At 42.7% G+C, this 21659-nt stretch overlaps 2 protein-coding genes and 3 long non-coding RNA genes across 9 annotated transcripts; 4 read left to right on the forward strand and 1 right to left on the reverse strand.

Annotated features, from left to right (window-relative positions):
• The first annotated feature begins 1351 nt into the window (after positions 1–1351).
• On the forward strand, positions 1352–3423 carry LOC118373394 (progranulin-like). 2 transcript variants are annotated; one of them, XM_035759513.2, is made up of 4 exons: positions 1352–1523; positions 1849–1989; positions 2500–2643; positions 2891–3423. In XM_035759513.2, the coding sequence occupies exons 2-4, from the start codon at positions 1849–1851 to the stop codon at positions 3017–3019; spliced, it is 414 nt and encodes a 137-aa protein (XP_035615406.1). In that variant the 5' UTR covers positions 1352–1523; the 3' UTR covers positions 3020–3423. The 2 variants fall into 2 exon arrangements, with proteins under 2 accessions (XP_035615406.1, XP_035615405.1); XM_035759512.2 differs by having other exon boundaries at positions 1380–1523; positions 2497–2643.
• Positions 3424–3523: 100 nt separating this feature from the next.
• clxn (calaxin) lies at positions 3524–5645 on the forward strand. The gene is made up of 6 exons (XM_035759511.2): positions 3524–3692; positions 4293–4448; positions 4585–4689; positions 4803–4954; positions 5154–5258; positions 5365–5645. The coding sequence occupies exons 1-6, from the start codon at positions 3617–3619 to the stop codon at positions 5413–5415; spliced, it is 645 nt and encodes a 214-aa protein (XP_035615404.1). The 5' UTR covers positions 3524–3616; the 3' UTR covers positions 5416–5645.
• Positions 5412–7759, reverse strand: LOC118373395 (uncharacterized). Its single transcript, XR_004823416.2, has 5 exons — positions 7601–7759; positions 7396–7465; positions 7070–7199; positions 6858–6934; positions 5412–5998 (listed from the first exon to the last, which is right to left on the reverse strand). It is a non-coding gene; the product is annotated as an uncharacterized LOC118373395 (long non-coding RNA).
• A 166-nt stretch (positions 7760–7925) lies between these two features.
• LOC127909954 (uncharacterized) lies at positions 7926–11766 on the forward strand. Its single transcript, XR_008073150.1, has 2 exons — positions 7926–8061; positions 8448–11766. It is a non-coding gene; the product is annotated as an uncharacterized LOC127909954 (long non-coding RNA).
• A 4154-nt stretch (positions 11767–15920) lies between these two features.
• Positions 15921–21659, forward strand: LOC127909955 (uncharacterized). Of its 4 annotated transcripts, none has more exons than XR_008073151.1 (3): positions 15921–18153; positions 18425–18543; positions 18735–21659. It is a non-coding gene; the product is annotated as an uncharacterized LOC127909955 (long non-coding RNA). The 4 variants fall into 4 exon arrangements; XR_008073154.1 differs by having other exon boundaries at positions 18425–18519; positions 18754–21659; XR_008073152.1 differs by having other exon boundaries at positions 18425–18505.

The raw sequence follows: 21659 nt of genomic DNA on the forward strand, positions 1-21659 counted from the left end.
GAAGTTCATCAAAGGTAAGGAAACATTTATCATGTATTTTCTGGTTTCTGTTGACTCCAACATGGCGGCCAATTTGGCTAATGTTCTGAGCTCTGTCTCAGATAATTGCATGGGTTGCTTTTTCTGTAAACTTTTTAAAAAATCTGACACAGCGGTTGCATTAAGGAGAGGTATATCTATAATTCCATGTGTATAACTTGTATTATCATCTACATTTATGATGAGTATTTCTGTTGAAACGATGTGGCTATGCAAAATCACTTGATGTTTTTGGAACTAGTGAATCTAATAGGCCAATGTAAACTCAGATGTTTTTATATAAATATGCATGTATTGTGTCACATGAAGTCCTATGAGTCATCTGATGAAGACAATTCAAGGTTAGTGATGCATTTTATCTCTATTTCTGCTTTTTGTGAATGCTATATTTTGCTGGAAAATGTCTGTGCTTATTGTGGTTTGGTGGAGACCTAACATAATCGTTTGTAGTGCTTTTGCTGAAAAGCATATTTGATATCAGACACTTTGGTGGGATTAACAAGATTACCTTTAAAATTATATAAAACAGATTTCTGTGGTTTGAATTTGGCGCCCTCTATTTTCACTGCTAGTTGTCATATCGATCCCGTTAGCGGGATTGTAGCCATAACAAGTTTAAAGGCAGTGCTACCAAATACTAATTGAGTGTATGTAAACTTCTGACCCACTGGGAATGTGATGAAAGAAATAAACACTGAAATAAATCATTCTCTCTACTATTACTCTGACATTTCACATTCTTAAAATAAAGTGGTGATCCCAATTGACCTAAGACAGGGAATTTTTACTCTGATTAAATGTCAGGAATTGTGAAATGTATTTGGCTAAGGTGTATGTAAACTGGGTTTCCCTTTGTAGTACTTAATATTTTTCAAACCCTGCCACATCCGACGAGCGTCAGAGCCGGTGTAGTAGGATTCAATTTTAGCCCTGTATTGACTCTTTGCCTGTTTGATGGTTCATCTGATGGCATAGCGGGATATCTTATAAGCATCCGGATTAGTGTCCCGGTCCTTGAAAGCGGCAGCTCTAGCTTTTAGCTCGGTGCAGATGTTGCCTGTAATCCATGGCTTCTGGTTGGGAAATGTATGTACGATCACTGTGGGGAGGGGTCAGTGAGGAGTGAAGAGTGTGTCATAGGAAAGATTGGTATCAAAGACTAAAGGGGAAGGAATATTTAAGTCCTTTATGAAGTTTGAGCTGTAAGGCACTGTGATCATTGCATTGATGTACATGCAGACTCACATAATGATTAACAAAGGGTCTATAAAGCCAGCTGGTGCTATTGGCAAACTACTTCTGGATTCGTCATTGACATAAGTTTCTGTTCATAAGGAAAGTTACTTCCTCATTATAAAAAGTGGGAGTATCAAACCTAATGTGTACAGAGCAGCATTTCTGTTAAGGAGTCTGTCACCCCATTGTGCTGTGTGAAACCCCATGACAGGAAGTGTTTAAATCCCTGAGCTGAGACTAACGACAGGGTAAGTGAGATTTTAAAAAGGAGAAATAATTTAATATTAAACAATGAAATTAGAAATCACTCCGTCACAAACTAAGGAGAATTAGTAAACTTAGATGCATGTGAAACTGAAAGTGAACTAAGACACTCATATTAGTGATGTGACTGTGTCTCAATTTCCTTTCAATCATATACGGTAAGATATATTGTTGGAAATTCCCCTAGCCTGTGATGATCAAGTAAACATCTTAGATTATGTACTATTTAAAAAATCTTCATAAAATACATTTAGAACTCAATCTACTCCAAAAAGCCTCTAAATTATTTGTTTATTCTCAATCCTTTAGATGTGGAACATAGCTGCATTGGTGTTAGTGGTGGCAGGGACTTCCTTTTGCTACATCACCTGCCCTGATGGGAAGGTCTGCTCTGATCAATCAACTTGCTGTTTGACTAAAGAAGGATACGCCTGCTGTCCAGTTACCCATGTGAGTAACCAGGGTTCACACGAGGGCAATTTGTAGCCTGGTCCCAGATCTGTTTGTCATGCCAACAACCGTAGCAGTTGAAACCAGGCAATTTGACATCCCTAGTAAATGGGATTCTCAGCAGCACACCGGTTGTAGAGACAGGAAAAAGAAACCAGCATAATAGTACCGTTGGATGACACAACCAATGTTTCAGTTAAAAGACCTTGTGTTTAGAGAGCTGCATGCGAGCAAAGATCCCACAACAGGTATTTGGCGCATATGAGGTTACCACAATATGCATCAAAGGGCACACGCATTCGTTGCCTGTGATGCATATTTTGGTACCTGATCATGGACCTTGTTTTCTAGTTTGGAGACCTTTCTGTAAAAGTCAAAGGCCTTCTTGATGCCCACCTTATGGCCATAAAAAAATAATGAATAGAGAAATATTTCCTGAACACTGGTACGCTATTACATTTTAACCTAAGAGTATGACATTGATGGTGTGGTTTTCTGTTATTTTAGCAGGTTCCGTCGACAGCACTTGTTCAGGCCTCAGACAGCACCCCACAGGCTGGAGTCATTCGCTGTGACACAAAATTCTACTGCCCTTCTGGAACCAGCTGCTGCAAGGGACTGACTGGCAAATGGGACTGCTGCCCATTCCCACTGGTAAATATAGTGAAACTGATGGAGACAGGGTTTAGAGGGGATTTGATAAAACTCTTCTTAAATACCACTGAGCTATCATTTGATAAAGTAGTAGTATCAACGTTGCATGTTTATTAACCTAATGAAAATATAATCTGTAATGCATATACAGAGCAGTGTGACATGTTTTCATGACATTAAGATCATGTGCAATATAATGCAGATTGTATGTTACTATCATGTACTGGGACCTATTTCTTTTTTTTAGGGCACGTGCTGTGTGGATGGCCTGCATTGCTGTGAATATGGATACACCTGTGACCCAACCTCATTCAAGTGCAGGAAAGGTTACTCTCAGATTCCTTCAGGTCTGAGGAATGATGCTCAGCAGGACTGACCAGATGTCTTTTGAATTATAATGTTGTCACTGTACTGGTATTGGATTGAACAAACAGATTTGCTAGTTTAGCTAACACAAACCATCAGTCCTAGCTTGCTATTATGAAAATCGAATTCAACAATGTTTTCAATTCTAATTTTGCTTTCAAAAGCAACTCAAACATAAAACATGTAAAAATGAACTATAGCCATTGAATTCTACCCTGCAGACATACCATGCTTTATAGGGAAATAATGCACGCTCTAGAATACCCTTCAAGACAATCAGAAACGAGTGTTCAACAATGTCATGGTATAACATTACATGTTGAAAGAATGTTGAATCATGCCACCCACTCATTCATTGCATTAAAGACAGATCAATACACTTCCAAATAAATGACATTCTAAGAAAAAACTGTTTTTCTTTGTTCAGTAATCTATGTATCATTCATTGTATCAATCTCTACCGGCTATATATTGTATCATTACTGTTCCTCACCATCTGAGCACGTGGAATGGAGTTACTATGGTAACAGGGTGTCAACATCAAGTAGTTGTGTTTTCATGTGGCCACTGCTAGCTAACCCGTCAGCAATCCTGCATCCTATCAACAATGGCTGAAATGTCTGCTATGAATAGAAAATTGATTCAGAATCTCGCGGAAACTCTTTCTAAACAAGTCAAACACTGTAAGTGTCTGTTTGGATAGTTGTGGCAGAAAGAGTCAAAGTTTATGTCCTGACTAGTTAGCTAGCTAACGTTAGCATGGCTAGCTAACGTTAGCTGAACTTCTAACAATACATGCTTATTAACTAACTAGTTCCTAACTCTCCAGTTATCTAGATACAGTAGCCAACGTTAGCGATTAACAAAGCTTGAAAACTAAAACAAGTTATAGCTCCTCCAACCAAAACTGTGCTGCCCCATACATTTAACGTGGCAACACTGCTTTTTTAAATGGAGAATGGGAGGTGCTATAACCTTGTCTTGTTGGGATCATTTTTATTTTATTTATATACCTTTATTTAATAAGGTAAGTCAGTTAAGAACACATTCTTATTTACAATGACGGCCTAGGAACAGTGGGTTAACTGCTTTGTTCAGGGGCAAAACAACAGATTTGTACCTTGTCAGCTGGGGTTTCCTTTCGGTTACTGGCCATGTCAAAGTTTGTTCTGTGTTCTATTCTTTGCTGTGTGTTTGGCAAGTTAATCAAATCCTACACCAGTCTATCTATGCAAATGGAATTGTGCATATGGAAGGAGTACAAACACTATTTTTGTCTGCAGTTAACAAAACAGAAGCAGAGTGTCTGATCCGACTGTTCAATGGTCTCCTGGGGGATCAGAGTGACAGGAGGGTAGGGAATGGCCTGGACAGAGGAAAATTCAGGAATATTCTACACAACACCTTTGGAATGACTGATGATATGATTATGGATAGAGGTAGGCTTGTCTCTTTTGTTACATTTCTGCATGTCACATGAAAACAGAATAAACCAAAAAGATGATGATACTGATGACATACTGTGGTGGGGTATAAGCTAAGAATCTCAACTCTTGTGTTGCATTTATATTCTAGTATTTCGTGCGTTCGACAAAGACAACGACAGCTACGTCAGTGTGAAAGAGTGGATCGAGGGACTATCAATCTTTCTCCGTGGAACATTGGATGAAAAAATTAAGTGTAAGAAAGATTTCAATTGTATTATTAAGGCTTACACCCCATGTAGGCTATTTGACCATTATCTACTTTATTAACTATCCATACTAACACAGTCCCACTTTTGACCCTTTCAGACTGCTTCGATGTGTATGACTTGAATGGAGATGGGTACATTTCCCGGGAAGAGATGTTCCACATGCTGAAGAACAGCCTGATCAGACAGCCCACAGAGGAGGACCCAGACGAGGGCATCAAAGACCTGGTGGAGATCACACTCAAGAAGATGGTAATTACAAAAATGTTATCTTCATTGTAGCTGGTTAAACCAGACTGAATGATGCACTACCCGTGGTTTGATTTTTCAGGCTATCTTCATAGTACCCTGTGTTAACAATACCTGTTTAACTCAGTCACAATTGACTAATTCATGCATCAGATTAAATATAGTGTATGAACATAAAAGACCAATGAGTTGTTTCCATCAGGACCATGACCACGACAGCAGACTGTCCTATGCAGACTTTGAAAAGGCAGTGAGAGATGAGAATCTATTGCTTGAAGCTTTTGGAACCTGCCTTCCCGATGCCAAGGTGACCATTGAAGTTAAGATTGTAAAAACAGTGTAATGACTTGTCTGTCTTGATTGGACAATATTTACCCTTTGTCTGACATGTTTTTTTAAATGTTGTGTTACAGAGCATATTGGCATTTGAGCAGCATGCATTCCAGGATACACTTGAGCATTAAGGACAACACTACTTTATTCATTTTCATGAAACTGAAAATATATATAAACAAATAAAAATATATATAAAAACACTTATACTTATATACAGGATACACTTGAGCATTAAGGACAACACTACTTTATTCATTTTCATGAAACTGCAAATATATATAAACAAATAAAAATATATATAAAAACACTTATACTCCGATGGGAAATATACAAATAAAACATGTTGAGAAAAGATGAAGTACTGTCTAATTGGTGTAAAGTCTAGGAACTTGTATGCAAATGTATGCATTATCTTCTGTGTGATGCTGTCCGTTTCGGAACATGGAGTCTGTTCTGTCTTTCTGCCCCTGAGCAAGGCAGTTAACCCATTGTTCCCCAGGCGGCGAAGACGTGGATGTCGATTAAGGCAGCCCTCCACACCTCTCTGATTCAGAGGGGTTGGGTTAAATGAGGAAGACACATTTCAGTTGAATACATTCAGTTCACATTCACTAGGTATCCCCCTTTCCTTTTCCCTGTTAGATTAACTTTCTGAGGCTTTCCTGGCTTTGTCTTCTTCTCTGTTGGCTTGACTTCAGGAACTGATGCTACCTGAAAACAAGGAAAGAAATTAATTTACTGCAGTATCACTCACACTTGAATTGTAATACTGTATGAAGTTGTGACTGAGTGACCAATTTTGGGAAGCAAATGACCACGAATATATCTTTTTCAATGTATTTCATACCAGGTTGGCTGTTGTGTTCAATGACTCATCCACCCTATCCATCTTAGGCTACTCTGGTAGTTTGGTCCAATGAGGGTTTCATTTTTGTCCACAATGGCAAAAAGTCTTTACTAATTTCTACCATTTTCTGTTCTCCAAATGTGTGGTCCTTGGTATGAATCTGGAGGGTTATGCAGGGGGTGGATTCTTACTCAGTCTTTTCACCATCCCTCTGTTTCCCCCAGAAGAGGAGGGAGTGCCACTTATATTGGGTGCCTGCTGCAGTTTATTATGAAATTATGCAATGACCCCATTTTGTTCTCTGTTGGAATAGTCCTGCATTGGTTTGCCTGATAACTATAAGACCGATTCTAAAATGGGGCACATCTGAAGCTAAGCAGGGTTGGTCCTAGTGACCAGACGCTGCTGGACGTGGTGTTGGAGGGCTAGTAGGAGGCACCTTTTCCGCTTGTCTAAAAAAATATCCCAATGCCCCAGGGCAATGATTGGGGACATTGCTCTGTGTAGGGGGATGTTGAACGGGTGTCCTGACTCTCTGTGGTCACTAAAAAAAGATCCCATGGCACTTATCGTAAGAGTAGGGGTGTTAACCCCGGTGTCCTGGCTAAATTCCCAATCTGGCTCTTGTACAACCATGGTCACCTAATCATCCCTTGCTTACAATTGGCTCAAGGGTCAAAGTATCTTCCTGATTGCCGGTATCACTGGATCTCTGATCATCACCTTAAGAAGTCCTGGCTGTGGTAGCAAATGTATCTGAAGACATGGGCTTTTTTTCTCTTCATCCCCCTGGTCCTGTTCTTTTGTTCCACAACCAAACAAGACAAATTGAGAATCATACAGTATGTGTCAAATAACTGCATCATAATAGTAATGCTTATGTTGTGAATGACAGATATAGTTCTGATAATAGTCTACTAACACATCATCTGTACCTTTATTTTGAGCCGTACTATTCACATATCTCCCGTCTTGCAGCTTTAATATGGTGTTCTCCACTGTCTCATACTCTGGGGCATAGCACATGTAGTAAAACTCTTCTCATCCATGTGCCTTTTGGCTGCCCTGAAACAGAATGACATCAAAGTATAACTGGTATAACTCAGACACTGTTTGCAGATTTGACAGTACTGTATAACTAATAGAGCCTAGTAATACCAAGGGCCTAATAGTTAGTTACTATAAACTAGGGCCTAGAGGTTTTTTTCCTGGTCAGTGTTACAAATGCACATTCTTAAAGCAACAACATTCAATACTCAACTGAGCTAGAATCCCACGTTACTGAACACAACATTCAGGTTACATGGTCACTCCAAGTTGATGGTGTACACCTGCAGATGCAATATAGCATGAGGGTAAGATAAATAAATACAAAACAAGAAATTGCACAGTGGCGACCGAGCTAACTTGCTAGCCAAGTATTGAGCATGGATACAGTATTTCGCTGAAGGAAACTATATTCTTACCTTAACTTCTTTAGGTCTCCTTCATTTTCTATAATTTGTTCGCGAGGGGCACATATTGTGTTGCTCATGGTGTTTATAAACCTCTGGAGTGCTCCAACTTCAGCTGTTGATGGGCGCCGCCATGTTTGCTAATGACAACAAAACCCAAACCTGAAGTAGTTTCCCAGACAAAAATAATCGGATCTGAGGTAATTGATGTGAGCGTCTCTTTGAGAAAAAAAATCGGATCAGCTACTTTTGCCTGCACAGAATGCATAACCGAATGCGACCCGTAAAATCACGTACAAGTAATCTAGCTAATTATCTAGCTACTTCATTTGCGTTTAGATCATATTGGCAACATATTTGGCAATAGTTATGTTGGGGAATAATGGCATCTAATCTGTCACATTGGTTTTTAACAACACGAAAAGCTGCTTTCTTCAACCGCTTTCTTGGTAACACAGCTCTCGCTTCACCAGGTAAGCGACAAGCTGGCTACTGTATGTAGCTTACTAGTGTTGTTTTCTTTTTGTTTGTTTCAAGTTATAATTAAGGTGAAATCTGTCTTTCTGCCCCTGAACGAGGCAGTTAACCCACCGTTCCTAGGCCGTCATTGAAAATAAGTATGTGTTCTTAACTGACTTGCCTAGTTAAATAAAGGTGTAAAAAAAAAAACTTGAAATCGTCCCTAATTAATCGGCCATTACGATTAATCGGTCGACCTCTAGTTCACAGAGCTGCATGTCTCTCCTAAAATCCGTGCTGGAACTGTGGACCGCTTTGGCGCTCCTTTTAGAACATCCTTACTCAATCAGAGCCAGCCAATCCACAGGCAGCTGAACTTTGACCTCTCACCCTCCTCCAGGTCCTCTCTGGAGAGCATTCAGAAGACTGGACTTCCTGTACAACAATATCCCAATGCTGCTGGCCTCCAGTGCCCCCAGCAGTGGGGCGGGATAGCAATCCTAAAGAACATGGTCAGGTACATGCTAACATGGAACTATGACCCAGTGAGAGAGTCTCTCCCATCTCCAACATCTCTTCCCTCCTCAGTGACTCAGTCTTCAGAGTATGCCGAGCATCGCCCGTGTCTTCTGGCCCTCTGAGTGCCAGCCTTGGGGTTGACCTCATTCTGACCTGCAGCCAGCAGATGGGAGTGTAATATCAATGGTGGCCAGCCAGCTGTGACGTATGGCCTACTGTCCAAGGTGCTCTCTCCCAAGAAGGTGAGAGAGGGGGCCAAGCTGGCCATGGAGAAGAATAAGAGTGGAGGTGCTGGTGGTGCTCCCCAGCCTGGTGATGATGCAGGGGACAGGGAAGAGGAAGCCGCTGTACAGTCGTGGCTAAAAGTTTTGAGAATGATACATTCATTTTCAAAGTTTGCAGACTCAGTTTGTATGATGGCAATTGGCATATACTCCAGAATGTTAGGAAGAGTGATCAGATGAATTGCAATTAATTACAAAGTCCCTCTTTGCCACGCAAATGAACTGAGTCCCCCCAAAACATTTCCACTGCATTTCAGCCCTGCCACAAAAGGACCAGCTAACATCATGTCAGTGATTCTGGAGATCACTGTCATGCTGATTGAGTTTGAATAACAGACTGGAAGCTTCAAAAGGAGGGTGGTGCTTGGAATCATTGTTCTGCCTCTGTAACCCATGGTTACCTGCAAGGAAACTTGTGCTGTCATCATTGCTTTGCGCAAAAAGGGCTTCACAAGCAAGGATATTGCTGCCAGTAAGATTGCACCTAAATTAACCATTTATCAGATAATCAAAAACTTCAAGGAGAGCGGTTCAATTGTTGTGAAGAAGGCTTCAGGGCTCCAAGAAAGTCCAGCCAGCGCCAGGACTGTCTCCTAAAGTTGATTCAGCTGCAGGATCGGGGCACCACCAGTACAGAGCTTGCTCAGGAATGGCAGCAGGCAGGTGTGAGTGCATCTGCACGCACAGTGAGGCAAAGAATTTTGGAGGATGGCCTGGTGTCAAGAAGGGCAGCAAAGAAGCCACTTCTCTCCAGGAAAAACATCAGGGACAGACTGATATTCTGCAAAAGGTACAAAAGGATTGGACTGCTGAGGACTGGGGTAAAGTTGTTTTCTCTGATGAATCCCTTTTCAGATTGTTTGGCATCCGGAAAAAAGCCTGTCCGGAGAAGACAAGGTGAGCGCTAACATCAGTCCTGTGTCATGCCAACAGTAAAGCATCCTGAGACCATTCATGTGTGGGGTTGCTTCTCAGCAAAGGGAGTGGGTTCAATCACAATGTTTCCTAAGAACACAGCCATGAATAAAGAATGCTACCAACACATCCTCCGAGAGCAACTTCTCCCAGCCATCCAGGAACAGTTTGGTGATGAACAATGCCTTTTCCAGCATGATGGAGCACCTTGCCATAAGGCAAAAGCGATAACTAAGTGGCTCGAGGAACAAAACATTGATATTTTGGGTCCATTGCCAGGAAACTCCCCAGATCTTAATCCCATTGAGAACTTGTGGTCAATCTTCAAGAGGCGGGTGGACAAACAACAACCCACAAATTCTGACAAACTCCAAGCATTGATTATGCAGGAATGGGCTGCCATCAGTCAGGATGTGGCCCAGAAGTTAATTGACAGCATGACAGGGCGGATTGCAGAGGTCTTGAAAAAGAAGGGCCAACACTGCAAATATTGACTATTTGCACCAACTTCGTGTAATTGTCAATAAAAGCCTTTGCCGCTTGTAATTATACTTCAGTATTCAATAGTAACATCTGGCAAAAATATCTAAAGACACTGAGGCAGCAGACTATGTGAAAATTCATATTTGTGTCATTCTCAAAACTTTTGTCCACGACTGTAGTCAAGGTGGTGTGTCACCATACAGAGGAACTGAAAGGATCTTCTAGAGAGGAAGAGCTCCACAGTGGAAGGGACTGGGTGATTACATGTACATTAGCCATGGTCTTAAAGTTTGGCACAATGTAGGTCTAATCAAATAAACTATTCTCAATGTTTTAATTTTTGAAATGTTATTTAACCTTTATTTAACTAGGCAAGTCAGTTAAGAACAAATTCTTATTTACAATGAAGGGCCTAGCAGAAGGCAGAAGGCCTCCAGCGGGGCTGGGGGCTGGGAATTTAAAAAATATAATATAGGACAAACACACATCACAAAAAAGAGACAACACTACATAAATAGTGACCTAAGATAACAGCATGGCAGCAACACATGACAACATAGCATGGTAGCAATGTATAACAACGCATGGCAGTAGCACAACATGGTAGCAGCACAGAACATGATTGAGCAAAATCATACTACCCAATCATAGTTTCTATTAGCTCTTAGGACATAGTTTACAGGTTTGTGTATATTGATTCATATTGTAAACTGATTTATATTGAAGCTATATGTATTCAAGCATAATTGTATGTCTCGGATCCCACTATCCCTGGGAACTGGGCTCCATTTCGACCCACACTCATCAGTGAGAATCAAGCCAATCAACTCCTAGAGTAGCCACCAGTATCTACCTGCAGCCTTTACAACCACAGGTGAGTAATATTTACATTTGACATCATATGTAATTCTATTGAATGTATTGTTCTGATTATCCTAACCTTGTACTTTACATTTCATGAGGTAAATAGAATGGTGTAACTCAGGGGTATCAAACTCCATGGAGGTCTAAGTGTCTGCAGTTTTTTTGTTTGTCTTTTCAAGTAAGACCTAGAAAACCAGGTACGGGGAGTTCTTTACTAATTATTGACCTTCATTAATCAATCAAGTACAAGGGAGGAGTGAAAACCCGCAGACACTTGGCCCTACGTGGAATGAATTTGACACGTGGTGTAAATGTATAGCTCTTTGGCAGCTGGTTGTATTGAATGCCATGTTGCTGTTTGACCCCTGCCCTGGTGTCCTCCTAGCCTGCGGCAGTACGCCCAGAATGTTGCTATGGGAACAACCAAGGTATGTCAGTTTCAAGGTCTCAACTTGGAGAGAGAAGGCCTTGTGAGGTATTGGTCAGTCACATGTGCGAGCCACCGGTAATGATGAATTAATTATGCTAAATCATGCAAATATAACTTCTCTGTATAGCCGTATATAAGACAACTGCTGGGACTGCCCCAGCGGAGCTTCTGATGTGACCTCTCCAGCTTGCTGATAATAAAGCTTGTGATTCATTTAAGTTTGACTTCAGGTGTCCCTGGTGTTGAATTTCCACCACAATCGTTGCATCATTCACAATTGTCTGTAGGCATTTTTATATGAGAAGAGTCTATGTGGTCTGAGAACCACTGATAATAGCATATTATGTTATTTTAGGCATTTATGAGAAGTGGTCGGGGAACCACTAGGAATAGCAAAAGGTGCACAAGGAGCTATTCTATATGTATGGGAAGCTGCAAGACAATAGAGTCTATAGAGACCATAGCAGTTATGACTATATAAACTATTGATACTATGCATGCTGAGGGACTAGATGCTTTAGGGATCATAGATGCTATAACTATAGGGACTATGGATGCTATTGAGACTATGGATGCTGTAGAGATCATAGATGCTATAACTATAGGGACTATAGATGCTGTAGGGACATAGATGCTATAACTATAGGGACTATGGATGCTATTTGGACTATAGATACTATGGAGACAATAGAGCAGGGGTGGGCAATTCCAGTTGTTGAGGGCCTGATTGGTGTCACAGTTTTGTCACAGCCCCAACTAACACACCGGACTCCAATAATCACCTAATCATGATCTTCAGTTTAGAATGCAATTTGATTTAACCAGCTGTGTTTGCTAGGGATGGAGAAAAAGTGTGACACCAATCAGGCCCCAGAGGACTGGAGTTGCACACCCCTGCTATAGAGGAACCGCAGAAGATACATATGTATGCATAGGAGGTAAGGACAAGTGGGGCGGCAGGGTAGCCTAGTGTTGGACTAGCGTTAGACTAGTAACCGGAAGGTTGCAAGTTCAAATCCCCGAGCTGACAAGGTACAAATCTGTTGTTCTGCCCCTCAACAGGAAGTTAACCCACTGTTCCTAGGCCGTCATTGAAAATAAGAATTTGTTCTTACTTGACTTGCCTAGTTAAATAAAGGTTAAATTAAAAGTAATAAGTAATAATAAAAGTAATAATTCCTACTGACTGTGGGAATAGTACTATGTGGATGAGAGTATTGTGTACTTGACTAATTAACTGAACAGCACCGGTGAGTGTGGGATGACGTGTTAAGCTGGAAGTTTTCCCCCCGAAAGAGTTCAACATAGGGTTTAAGTATGGGAAAGGGAAATAGTAAGATGGATGGATGGAGGATCCGTGCTTGGAACCAAAAGGGCCGTGTAGCGTAATGGCAAAAAAATTGGTAGGTGGTTACTGAACCAAACAGAAGACTAGACATATGGACATTTCCCGGTTGATGCGAAACTGAGCACAGAAAGACTGGAGTCTGTGAGAGGCCAACTTGAAAGAAAACAAAATAAAGTTAAATAGAAGTGGGACGATTTTCAGGAAGTGGGAGAGAGAAGCAGAAATTGCGAAGGATAAAGCTGTAAGAGGACTGATGGTAAAGCAAGTGGAACCGGAGAAGAAAGAGGAAGAAGATAAAAAAAGAAGAAGCCTGGCTGGTCTTTCTCTGAGCGGAACTCTTTTATGGGGCCCCCCTTGTATCCGCCACTGCCAAATCCTCCACCAGCAGACGAAGATGGTGGCCTCCCGTCCCCTCATAACCCAGATGGGATTGGACCTGTGCTAGGTGGAGGAGCTGTTGGAGGAGCTGCAGAAGGTGCTGGAGCTGAAGGCAGAAAGCCACCAGCAAAAACAAGACCAGAGTGAATGAGCAGAGAGGGACAGAGGAGAGGGAGAGTGAAGAAGAGGAGCTAGAAGAGCTCAGAAAATACCTGGAGAAACGTAAGAGAAAATAAAAAAAGTAGAAAAACAAGAAGCAAAGTAATGAGTGCAAGCAGGAGGAATGAAGTAGCCAAGATGAAGCTGCAAGGACAGAAGTATTGAAAGAAAATGTTTCCAAGAATACGCCACCCCAACCCCAATGGAGGGGGGATGTTGGAAATGGAGAAACCGTGGGATGTTTACGAAATAAAATGCAATAGTGGACGGTGTCATTGAACCAGCAAAGGATGCTGTGAGGTTTGAGGAAGAGGTAAAAGCAATCATATCAATGTACAACCCCACCACCAGAGAAATTGAAGAAATACTCTGCCGCTGCTTGAGATTTAAATGGAAGGACTATAAACACGTGGGACTACAATGTACCAGTTGCTGATCGTGGTGACCAGCTGGATGCAGATTTTACAGCTATAAAGGCTGCTTTCCCAAAACGCACAGACTGGCGGAAAATCCATTCCACCAAACAGGCAATGGATGAAAAATTTAATGACTACATGGAAATAATGGAGACAGTCTTCCTCCAACACTCAGGTCTGATGCCAGACCAAGACTCATACAGCAGCGTATTGTGCCATGCTGTGGTGACAGGCCTGAGACAAGATCTGAAAACAGCTGTAACTACAACTTGTATTTCATGGGAAACAAAAACCACTGTCTGACGTAAAGCCATATCACCAATGCGGAAAGACCGTTGAAGAAAAATAAACTAAGGACGGAAAGACACTGACGAAGGCACAGCTGATGTATTACTCTGGAGGAGGAAAAGGACCCGAGAAAATGGTGGCAACCATGGAAGTCAAAGAGGCAGAGGTAGAGTCTGAGGGGCCCCTGCTGGAGCTTATAGAGGGCGAGACTGGAGCTGCTACAACTGGGGGAAGGTAGGGCATCTGTCCTGGAGCAGGAGAAGGCCAAGGAGAGTGGCAGTCCCAAATTGTGGGTGTGCAGGTGAACAACCCATTTGGAAGAGGAGGCCGCCATCAGGGCTACCAACCATAGGATGAGGCGGAAAAAATAAGAAAGTAATGAAGAAAACAATGATGAAGAACCAGAAACCTGTCAAATGCTAAATTGACCACCTTGTCAACCCAAAATGCCCTTATTGATATTTTAGTTAATAAACATCAAATGAAATATATGGTGGACACGGGCCGCAGTCTCAGTGTTAAAAATGTTTGCTCTGTTTGCCTACCTCTCAAAGAAAACAATGCAGAAAGTTGGAGCGTCTGGAATTCCCTCTGAATGTTTGACTTTTCCCCTGGACATGGAGTGGCGAGAGGGTAAATGAAGACACCGATTCCTGTACTCCACCTGCCCAGTACATTTAGTACATTTATTAGGAAGATATTTGAAGATATTTTAAAATGAATTTATCTCATGCCTGTATTGAAGGATTGTCATTGGGATCGAGAGAAAACGGAATCTTCCCGTGCCTGATGAACTGTTACTGTGCTTGGCACCTGAATGATCAACATGTTGAGAGACAGCTGAGAGAGCAATCCCTCTCTTCCCTAAATGCATGGTAAATGGGAAGTGTCTGATTACCTTCATTGTACTGCTGCTGTTCCCTCATGTGAAGAGGACCCTGAATACTAACAGAGATGGTCAAAACAAAAAGAGAAAGTTGAGGACCATGAATGGGATATACAGAGGAGAAGACTTCGTAGCACCTGGAGTGTTGCTGATGGATAGTAAGATGAGTTTGTATGAAGTCCCTAGTTCTGTTCCTCATTGTAGCTTATCAAAAGATCCTGGAACACAGGGGAAATATGTGGGTATTTGGATGAAGAAAGTGATGGAAGCAACTGATTGGGTGGCCTGGGAAGGGGAAGGAAAGTGGTCAGCTTCAACAGCAACTTTATTCCCTATAATGGGCTACTGCGATGACAACACCAAGGAAATAACCAATTCCTGTTTAAACCACGCCTTTGGTATTACAAGATAAATCACACATTGATTGGCTGAAGGATATGGGGGGGGTGGAAATGTTTGCCCAAGAAATGTCTCGAAACCTAAGGGGTTTTGTTGCTCCGCGAGGGAGTTTTTATTTTATTTCACCTTTATTTAACCAGGTAGGCTAGTTGAGAACACCTTTATTTAACCAGGTAGGCTAGTTGAGAACAAGTTCTCATTTACAACTGCGACCTGGCCAAGATAAAGTATAGCAGTGTGAACAGACAGCAACACAGAGTTACACATGGAGTAAACGATAAACAAGTCAATAACACAGTAGAGAAAAAAAAGGCGATATACATTGTGTGCAAAAGGCATGAGGAGGTAGGCGAATAATTACAATTTTAGCAGATTAACACTGGAGTGATAAATGATCAGATGGTCATGTGCAGATAGAGATACTGGTGTGCAAAAGAGCAGAAAAGTAAATAAATAAAAACAGTATGGGGATAAGATAGGTAAATTGGGTGGGCTATTTAACAATGGACTATGTACAGCTGCAGCGATCAGTTAGCTGCTCAGATAGCAGATGTTTAAAGTTGGTGAGGGAGATAAAAGTCTCCAACTTCAACGATTTTTGCAATTCGTTCCAGTCACAGGCAGCAGAAAACTGGAAAGAAAGGCGTCCAATGAGGTGTTGGCTTTAGGGATGATCAGTGAGATTCACCTGCTGGAGCGCGTGCTACGAGTACTTTTGTTCAGTATGTTGCCGATTTGTTGGTTTGTTCACAATCAGAGGAAAGATGTCACGAGGACACTCAAGCATGGTTGATTGTCCCCTCGTAAAATGCAGTTATGCTGGAGCTCCGTTAAATATTTACAGTGGCAAGAAAAACTTTGTGACCCCTTTGGAATTACCTGGATTTATGCATAAATTGGTCATCAACTTTGATCTGATCTTCATCTAAGTCAAAGCAATAGACGAATACAGTGTGCTTAAACTAATAACACACAGATGATTGTAGTTTTCTTGTCTATATTGAATACATCATTTAATCATTCACAGTGTAGGTTGGGGAAAGTATGTGAACCCCTTGGCTAATGACCTCCAAAAGCTAATTGGAGTCAGCTAACCTGGAGTCCAGTCAGTGAGATGAGATTGGAGATGTTGGTTAGAGCTGTCTTGCCCAAAAAAACACTCACAAAATTTGAGTTTACTATTCACAAAAAACATTGCCTGATGTGAACCATGCCTCAAACAAAATAGATCTCAGAAGACCTAAGATTAAGAATTGTTGACTTGCATAAAGCTGGAAAGGGTTACAAAAGTATCTCTAAAAGCATTGATGTTCATCAGTCCATGGTAAGACACATTGTCTATAAATGGAGAATGTTCAGCACTGTTGCTACTCTCCCTAGGAGTGGCTGTCTGGCAAAGATGACTGCAAGAGCACAGCGCATAATGCTCAATGAGGTTAAGAAGAATCTTAGAGTATCAGATAAAGACAGAAATCTCTGGAACATGCTAACATCTCTGTTGATGAGTCTACAATACGTAAGACACTAAACAAGAATGGTGTTCATGGGAGGACACCACGGAAGAAGTCACTGCTGTCCAAATAAAACATTGCTACACGTCTGAATTTTGTCAAAGTGCACCTGGATGTTCCACAGCGCTACCAGCATAATGTTCTGTGGGCGGATGAAACTACAGATGAGTTGTTTGGAAGGAACACACAACACTGTGTGGAGAAAAGAAGGCCCAGCACACCAACATCATCCCAACTGTAAAGTATGGTGGAGGGAGCATCATGGTTTGGGGCTGCTTTGCTGCCCCAGGGCCTGGACAGCTTGCTATCGTTGACAGAAAAATGAATTCCCATGTTTATCAAGACCTTTTGAAGGAGAATGTTAGGCTAACTGTTCTCCAATTGAAGCTCAACAGAAGTTGGGAGATGCAACAGGACAATGATGCAAAACACAGAAGTAAATCAACAGAAGAAAATAAGCCTTCTGGAGTGGCCCAGTCAGAGTCCTGACCTCAACCCCATTGAGATGCTGTGGCATGACCTCAAGAGCAGTTCACACCAGAAATCCCAAGACTATTGCTGAACTGAAACAGTTTTGTAAAGAGGAATGGTGTTACATTTATTGTTTCTGTATTGTGGTTTTGTTTGTATGTGTGTTTCAGGATGGCTTCCTAAAATTCCCCCAAGCAGCTGATTGGTCGGCCCCATTGCTAATTGGAGCTGACCCCGCCCTCTCGTCAGAGGATACAGCTGTTTCCCATTGGACTCCTCCTGAAGCTAGAAAAGCCTGTGTTCCTTTGTTAGGAGAGAGCTGATTGTTGTGTCCTGTGTTAGTTTGTTGCTCAGAGAAAGAGAGCTTATTAGTATGTCCTGTGTGTGTCAATAGGGCGCAGTGTTTTTCATTCTTGAAATTGTTTACCTACGTTTGTATTCTGTTTCATTTGTTCCCAGGGGGGAAGGGGAAGGCAACTAGGGAGTGCTTCGGCAAGAGGCCTGCGGGCATACATAACCAGTAGTATTTACAGTCTATGCACACTAGGTAAGACCTGGGCGGACCACCCCCTGTATTTTGGTTAGCGCACCAGGAGGTGCTAAAAGGTTAGGTAAGTGGGTAGGCAGGTAAGATAGGAGATGGTAGGTTAGGTAAGTAGTGGGTAGGCAGGTAAGATAGGAGAGGGTAGGTTAGGTAAGTAGTGGGTAGGCAGGTAAGATGGGAGATGGTAGGCAGGTAAGTAGTGGGTAGGCAGGTAAGATAGGAGAGGGTAGGTTAGGTAAGTAATGGGTAGGCAGGTAAGTAGTGGGTAGACAGGTAAGATGGGAGATGGTAGGCAGGTAAGTAGTGGGTAGGCAGGTAAGATAAGAGAGGTTAGGTAAGTAGTGGGTAGGCAGGTAAGATAGGAGAGGGTAGGTTAAGTAAGTAGTGGGTAGGCAGGTAAGATAGGAGAGGGTAGGTTAGGTAAGTAGTGGGAGGGCAGGTAAGATAGGAGAGGGTAGGTTAGGTAAGTAGTGAGTAGGCAGGTAAGATAGGAGATGGTAGGTTAGGTAAGTAGTGGGTAGGCAGGTAAGATAGGAGAGGTTAGGTAAGTAGTGGGTAGGCAGGTAAGATAGGAGAGGTTAGGTAAGTAGTGGGTAGGCAGGTAAGATAGGAGAGGGTAGGTTAGGTAAGTAGTGGGTAGGCAGGTAAGAAATTAGAGGGTAGGTTAGGTAAGTAGTGGGTAGGCAGGTAAGTAGTGGGTAGGCAGGTAAGATGGGAGATGGTAGGTTAGGTAAGTAGTGGGTAGGCAGGTAAGATAGGAGATGGTAGGTTAGGTGAGTAGTGGGTAGGCAGGTAAGATAGGAGAGGGTAGGTTAGGTAAGTAGTGGGTAGGCAGGTAAGATAGGAGAGGGTAGGTTAGGTAAGTAGTGGGTAGGCAGGTAAGATAGGAGAGGGTAGGTTAGGTAAGTAGTGGGTAGGCAGGTAAGATAGGAGAGGGTAGGTTAGGTAAGTAGTGGCTAGGCAGGTAAGATAGGAGTGGAGAGGTTAGGTAAGTAGTGGGTAGGCAGGTAAGATAGGAGAGGGTAGGTTAGGTAAGTAGTGGGTAGGCAGGTAAGTAGTGGGTAGGCAGGTAAGATAGGAGATGGTAGGTTAGGTAAGTAGTGGGTAGGCAGGTAAGATAGGAGAGGGTAGGTTAGGTAAGTAGTGGGTAGGCAGGTAAGATAGGAGAGGGTAGGTTAGGTAAGTAATGGGTAGGCAGGTAAGTAGTGGGTAGACAGGTAAGATGGGAGAGGTTAGGTTAGGTAAGTAGTGGGTAGGCAGGTAAGATAGGAGATGGTAGGTTAGGTAAGTAGTGGGTAGGCAGGTAAGATAGGAGAGGGTAGGTTAGGTAAGTAGTGGGTAGGCAGGTAAGATAGGAGATGGTAGGTTAGGTAAGTAGTGGGTAGGCAGGTAAGATAGGAGATGGTAGGTTAGGTAAGTAGTTGGTAGGGAGGTAAGATAGGAGAGGGTAGGTTAGGTAAGTAGTGGGTAGGCAGGTAAGATAGGAGATGGTAGGTTAGGTAAGTAGTGGGTAGGCAGGTAAGATAGGAGAGGGTAGGTTAGGTAAGTAGTGGGTAGGCAGGTAAGATGGGAGATGGTAGGCAGGTAAGTAGTGGGTAGGCAGGTAAGATAGGAGAGGGTAGGTTAGGTAAGTAATGGGTAGGCAGGTAAGTAGTGGGTAGACAGGTAAGATATGAGAGGGTAGGTTAGGTAAGTAGTGGGTAGGCAGGTAAGTAGTGGGTAGGCAGGTAAGATGGGAGATGGTAGGTTAGGTAAGTAGTGGGTAGGCAGGTAAGATAGGAGAGGGTAGGTTAGGTAAGTAGTGGGTAGGCAGGTAAGATGGGAGATGGTAGGCAGGTAAGTAGTGGGTAGGCAGGTAAGATAGGAGATGGTAGGTTAGGTAAGTAGTGGGTAGGCAGGTAAGATAGGAGAGGGTAGGTTAAGTAAGTAGTGGGTAGGCAGGTAAGATAGGAGAGGGTAGGTTAGGTAAGTAGTGGGTAGGCAGGTAAGATGGGAGATGGTAGGCAGGTAAGTAGTGGGTAGGCAGGTAAGATATGAGAAGGTAGGTTAGGTAAGTAATGGGTAGGCAGGTAAGTAGTGGGTAGACAGGTAAGATGGGAGATGGTAGGCAGGTAAGTAGTGGGTAGGCAGGTAAGATAGGAGAGGTTAGGTAAGTAGTGGGTAGGCAGGTAAGATAGGAGAGGGTAGGTTAAGTAAGTAGTGGGTAGGCAGGTAAGATAGGAGAGGGTAGGTTAAGTAAGTAGTGGGTAGGCAGGTAAGATAGGAGAGGGTAGGTTAGATAAGTAGTGGGTAGGCAGGTAAGATAGGAGAGGGTAGGTTAGGTAAGTAGTGGGTAGGCAGGTAAGATAGGAGAGGGTAGGTTAGGTAAGTAGTGGGTAGGCAGGTAAGATAGGAGATGGTAGGTTAGGTAAGTAGTGGGTAGGCAGGTAAGATAGGATATGGTAGGTTAGGTAAGTAGTGGGTAGGCAGGTAAGATAGGAGAGGGTAGGTTAGGTAAGTAGTGGGTAGGCAGGTAAGATGGGAGATGGTAGGTTAGGTAAGTAGTGGGTAGGCAGGTAAGATAGGAGAGGAGAGGTTAGGTAAGTAGTGGATAGGCAGGTAAGATAGGAGAGGGTAGGTTAGGTAAGTAGTGGGTAGGCAGGTAAGTAGTGGGTAGGCAGGTAAGATAGGAGAGGGTAGGTTAGGTAAGTAGTGGGTAGGCAGGTAAGTAGTGGGTAGGCAGGTAAGATAGGAGAGGGTAGGTTAGGTAAGTAGTGGGTAGGCAGGTAAGTAGTGGGTAGGCAGGTAAGATAGGAGAGGTTAGGTAAGTAGTGGGTAGGCAGGTAAGATAGGAGAGGGTAGGTTAAGTAAGTAGTGGGTAGGCAGGTAAGATAGGAGAGGGTAGGTTAAGTAAGTAGTGGGTAGGCAGGTAAGATAGGAGAGGGTAGGTTAGATAAGTAGTGGGTAGGCAGGTAAGATAGGAGAGGGTAGGTTAGGTAAGTAGTGGGTAGGCAGGTAAGATAGGAGAGGGTAGGTTAGGTAAGTAGTGGGTAGGCAGGTAAGATAGGAGATGGTAGGTTAGGTAAGTAGTGGGTAGGCAGGTAAGATAGGATATGGTAGGTTAGGTAAGTAGTGGGTAGGCAGGTAAGATAGGAGAGGGTAGGTTAGGTAAGTAGTGGGTAGGCAGGTAAGATAGGAGATGGTAGGTTAGGTAAGTAGTGGGTAGGCAGGTAAGATAGGAGAGGAGAGGTTAGGTAAGTAGTGGATAGGCAGGTAAGATAGGAGAGGGTAGGTTAGGTAAGTAGTGGGTAGGCAGGTAAGTAGTGGGTAGGCAGGTAAGATAGGAGAGGGTAGGTTAGGTAAGTAGTGGGTAGGCAGGTAAGTAGTGGGTAGGCAGGTAAGATAGGAGAGGGTAGGTTAGGTAAGTAGTGGGTAGGCAGGTAAGTAGTGGGTAGGCAGGTAAGATAGGAGATGGGGCTTTGACATTTACTTTCTTTGCTTTAGTTTCGTTCAGCCCCTTTCCCCCAAATGTATCGTGTGAAGGAATAAATGACCAGTAAATGGTAAATTCTCTGCCTTTTGTCATCCTTACTCGCACCTACAGTCCCATACAGTCCCATACCTCTTTTACTCCACGGGGAGTTGAGTTGTAGCGTACGTAACAAATGGTCCAAAATTCCTCCTGACCGTTGTGTAGGTCTGATCCGCAACTACAGAAAATGTTTGGTTGTGGTAATT

This window comes from Oncorhynchus keta, chromosome 20 (genome assembly GCF_023373465.1).
Source record: "Oncorhynchus keta strain PuntledgeMale-10-30-2019 chromosome 20, Oket_V2, whole genome shotgun sequence".
NCBI classification, from domain to species: domain Eukaryota; kingdom Metazoa; phylum Chordata; class Actinopteri; order Salmoniformes; family Salmonidae; genus Oncorhynchus; species Oncorhynchus keta.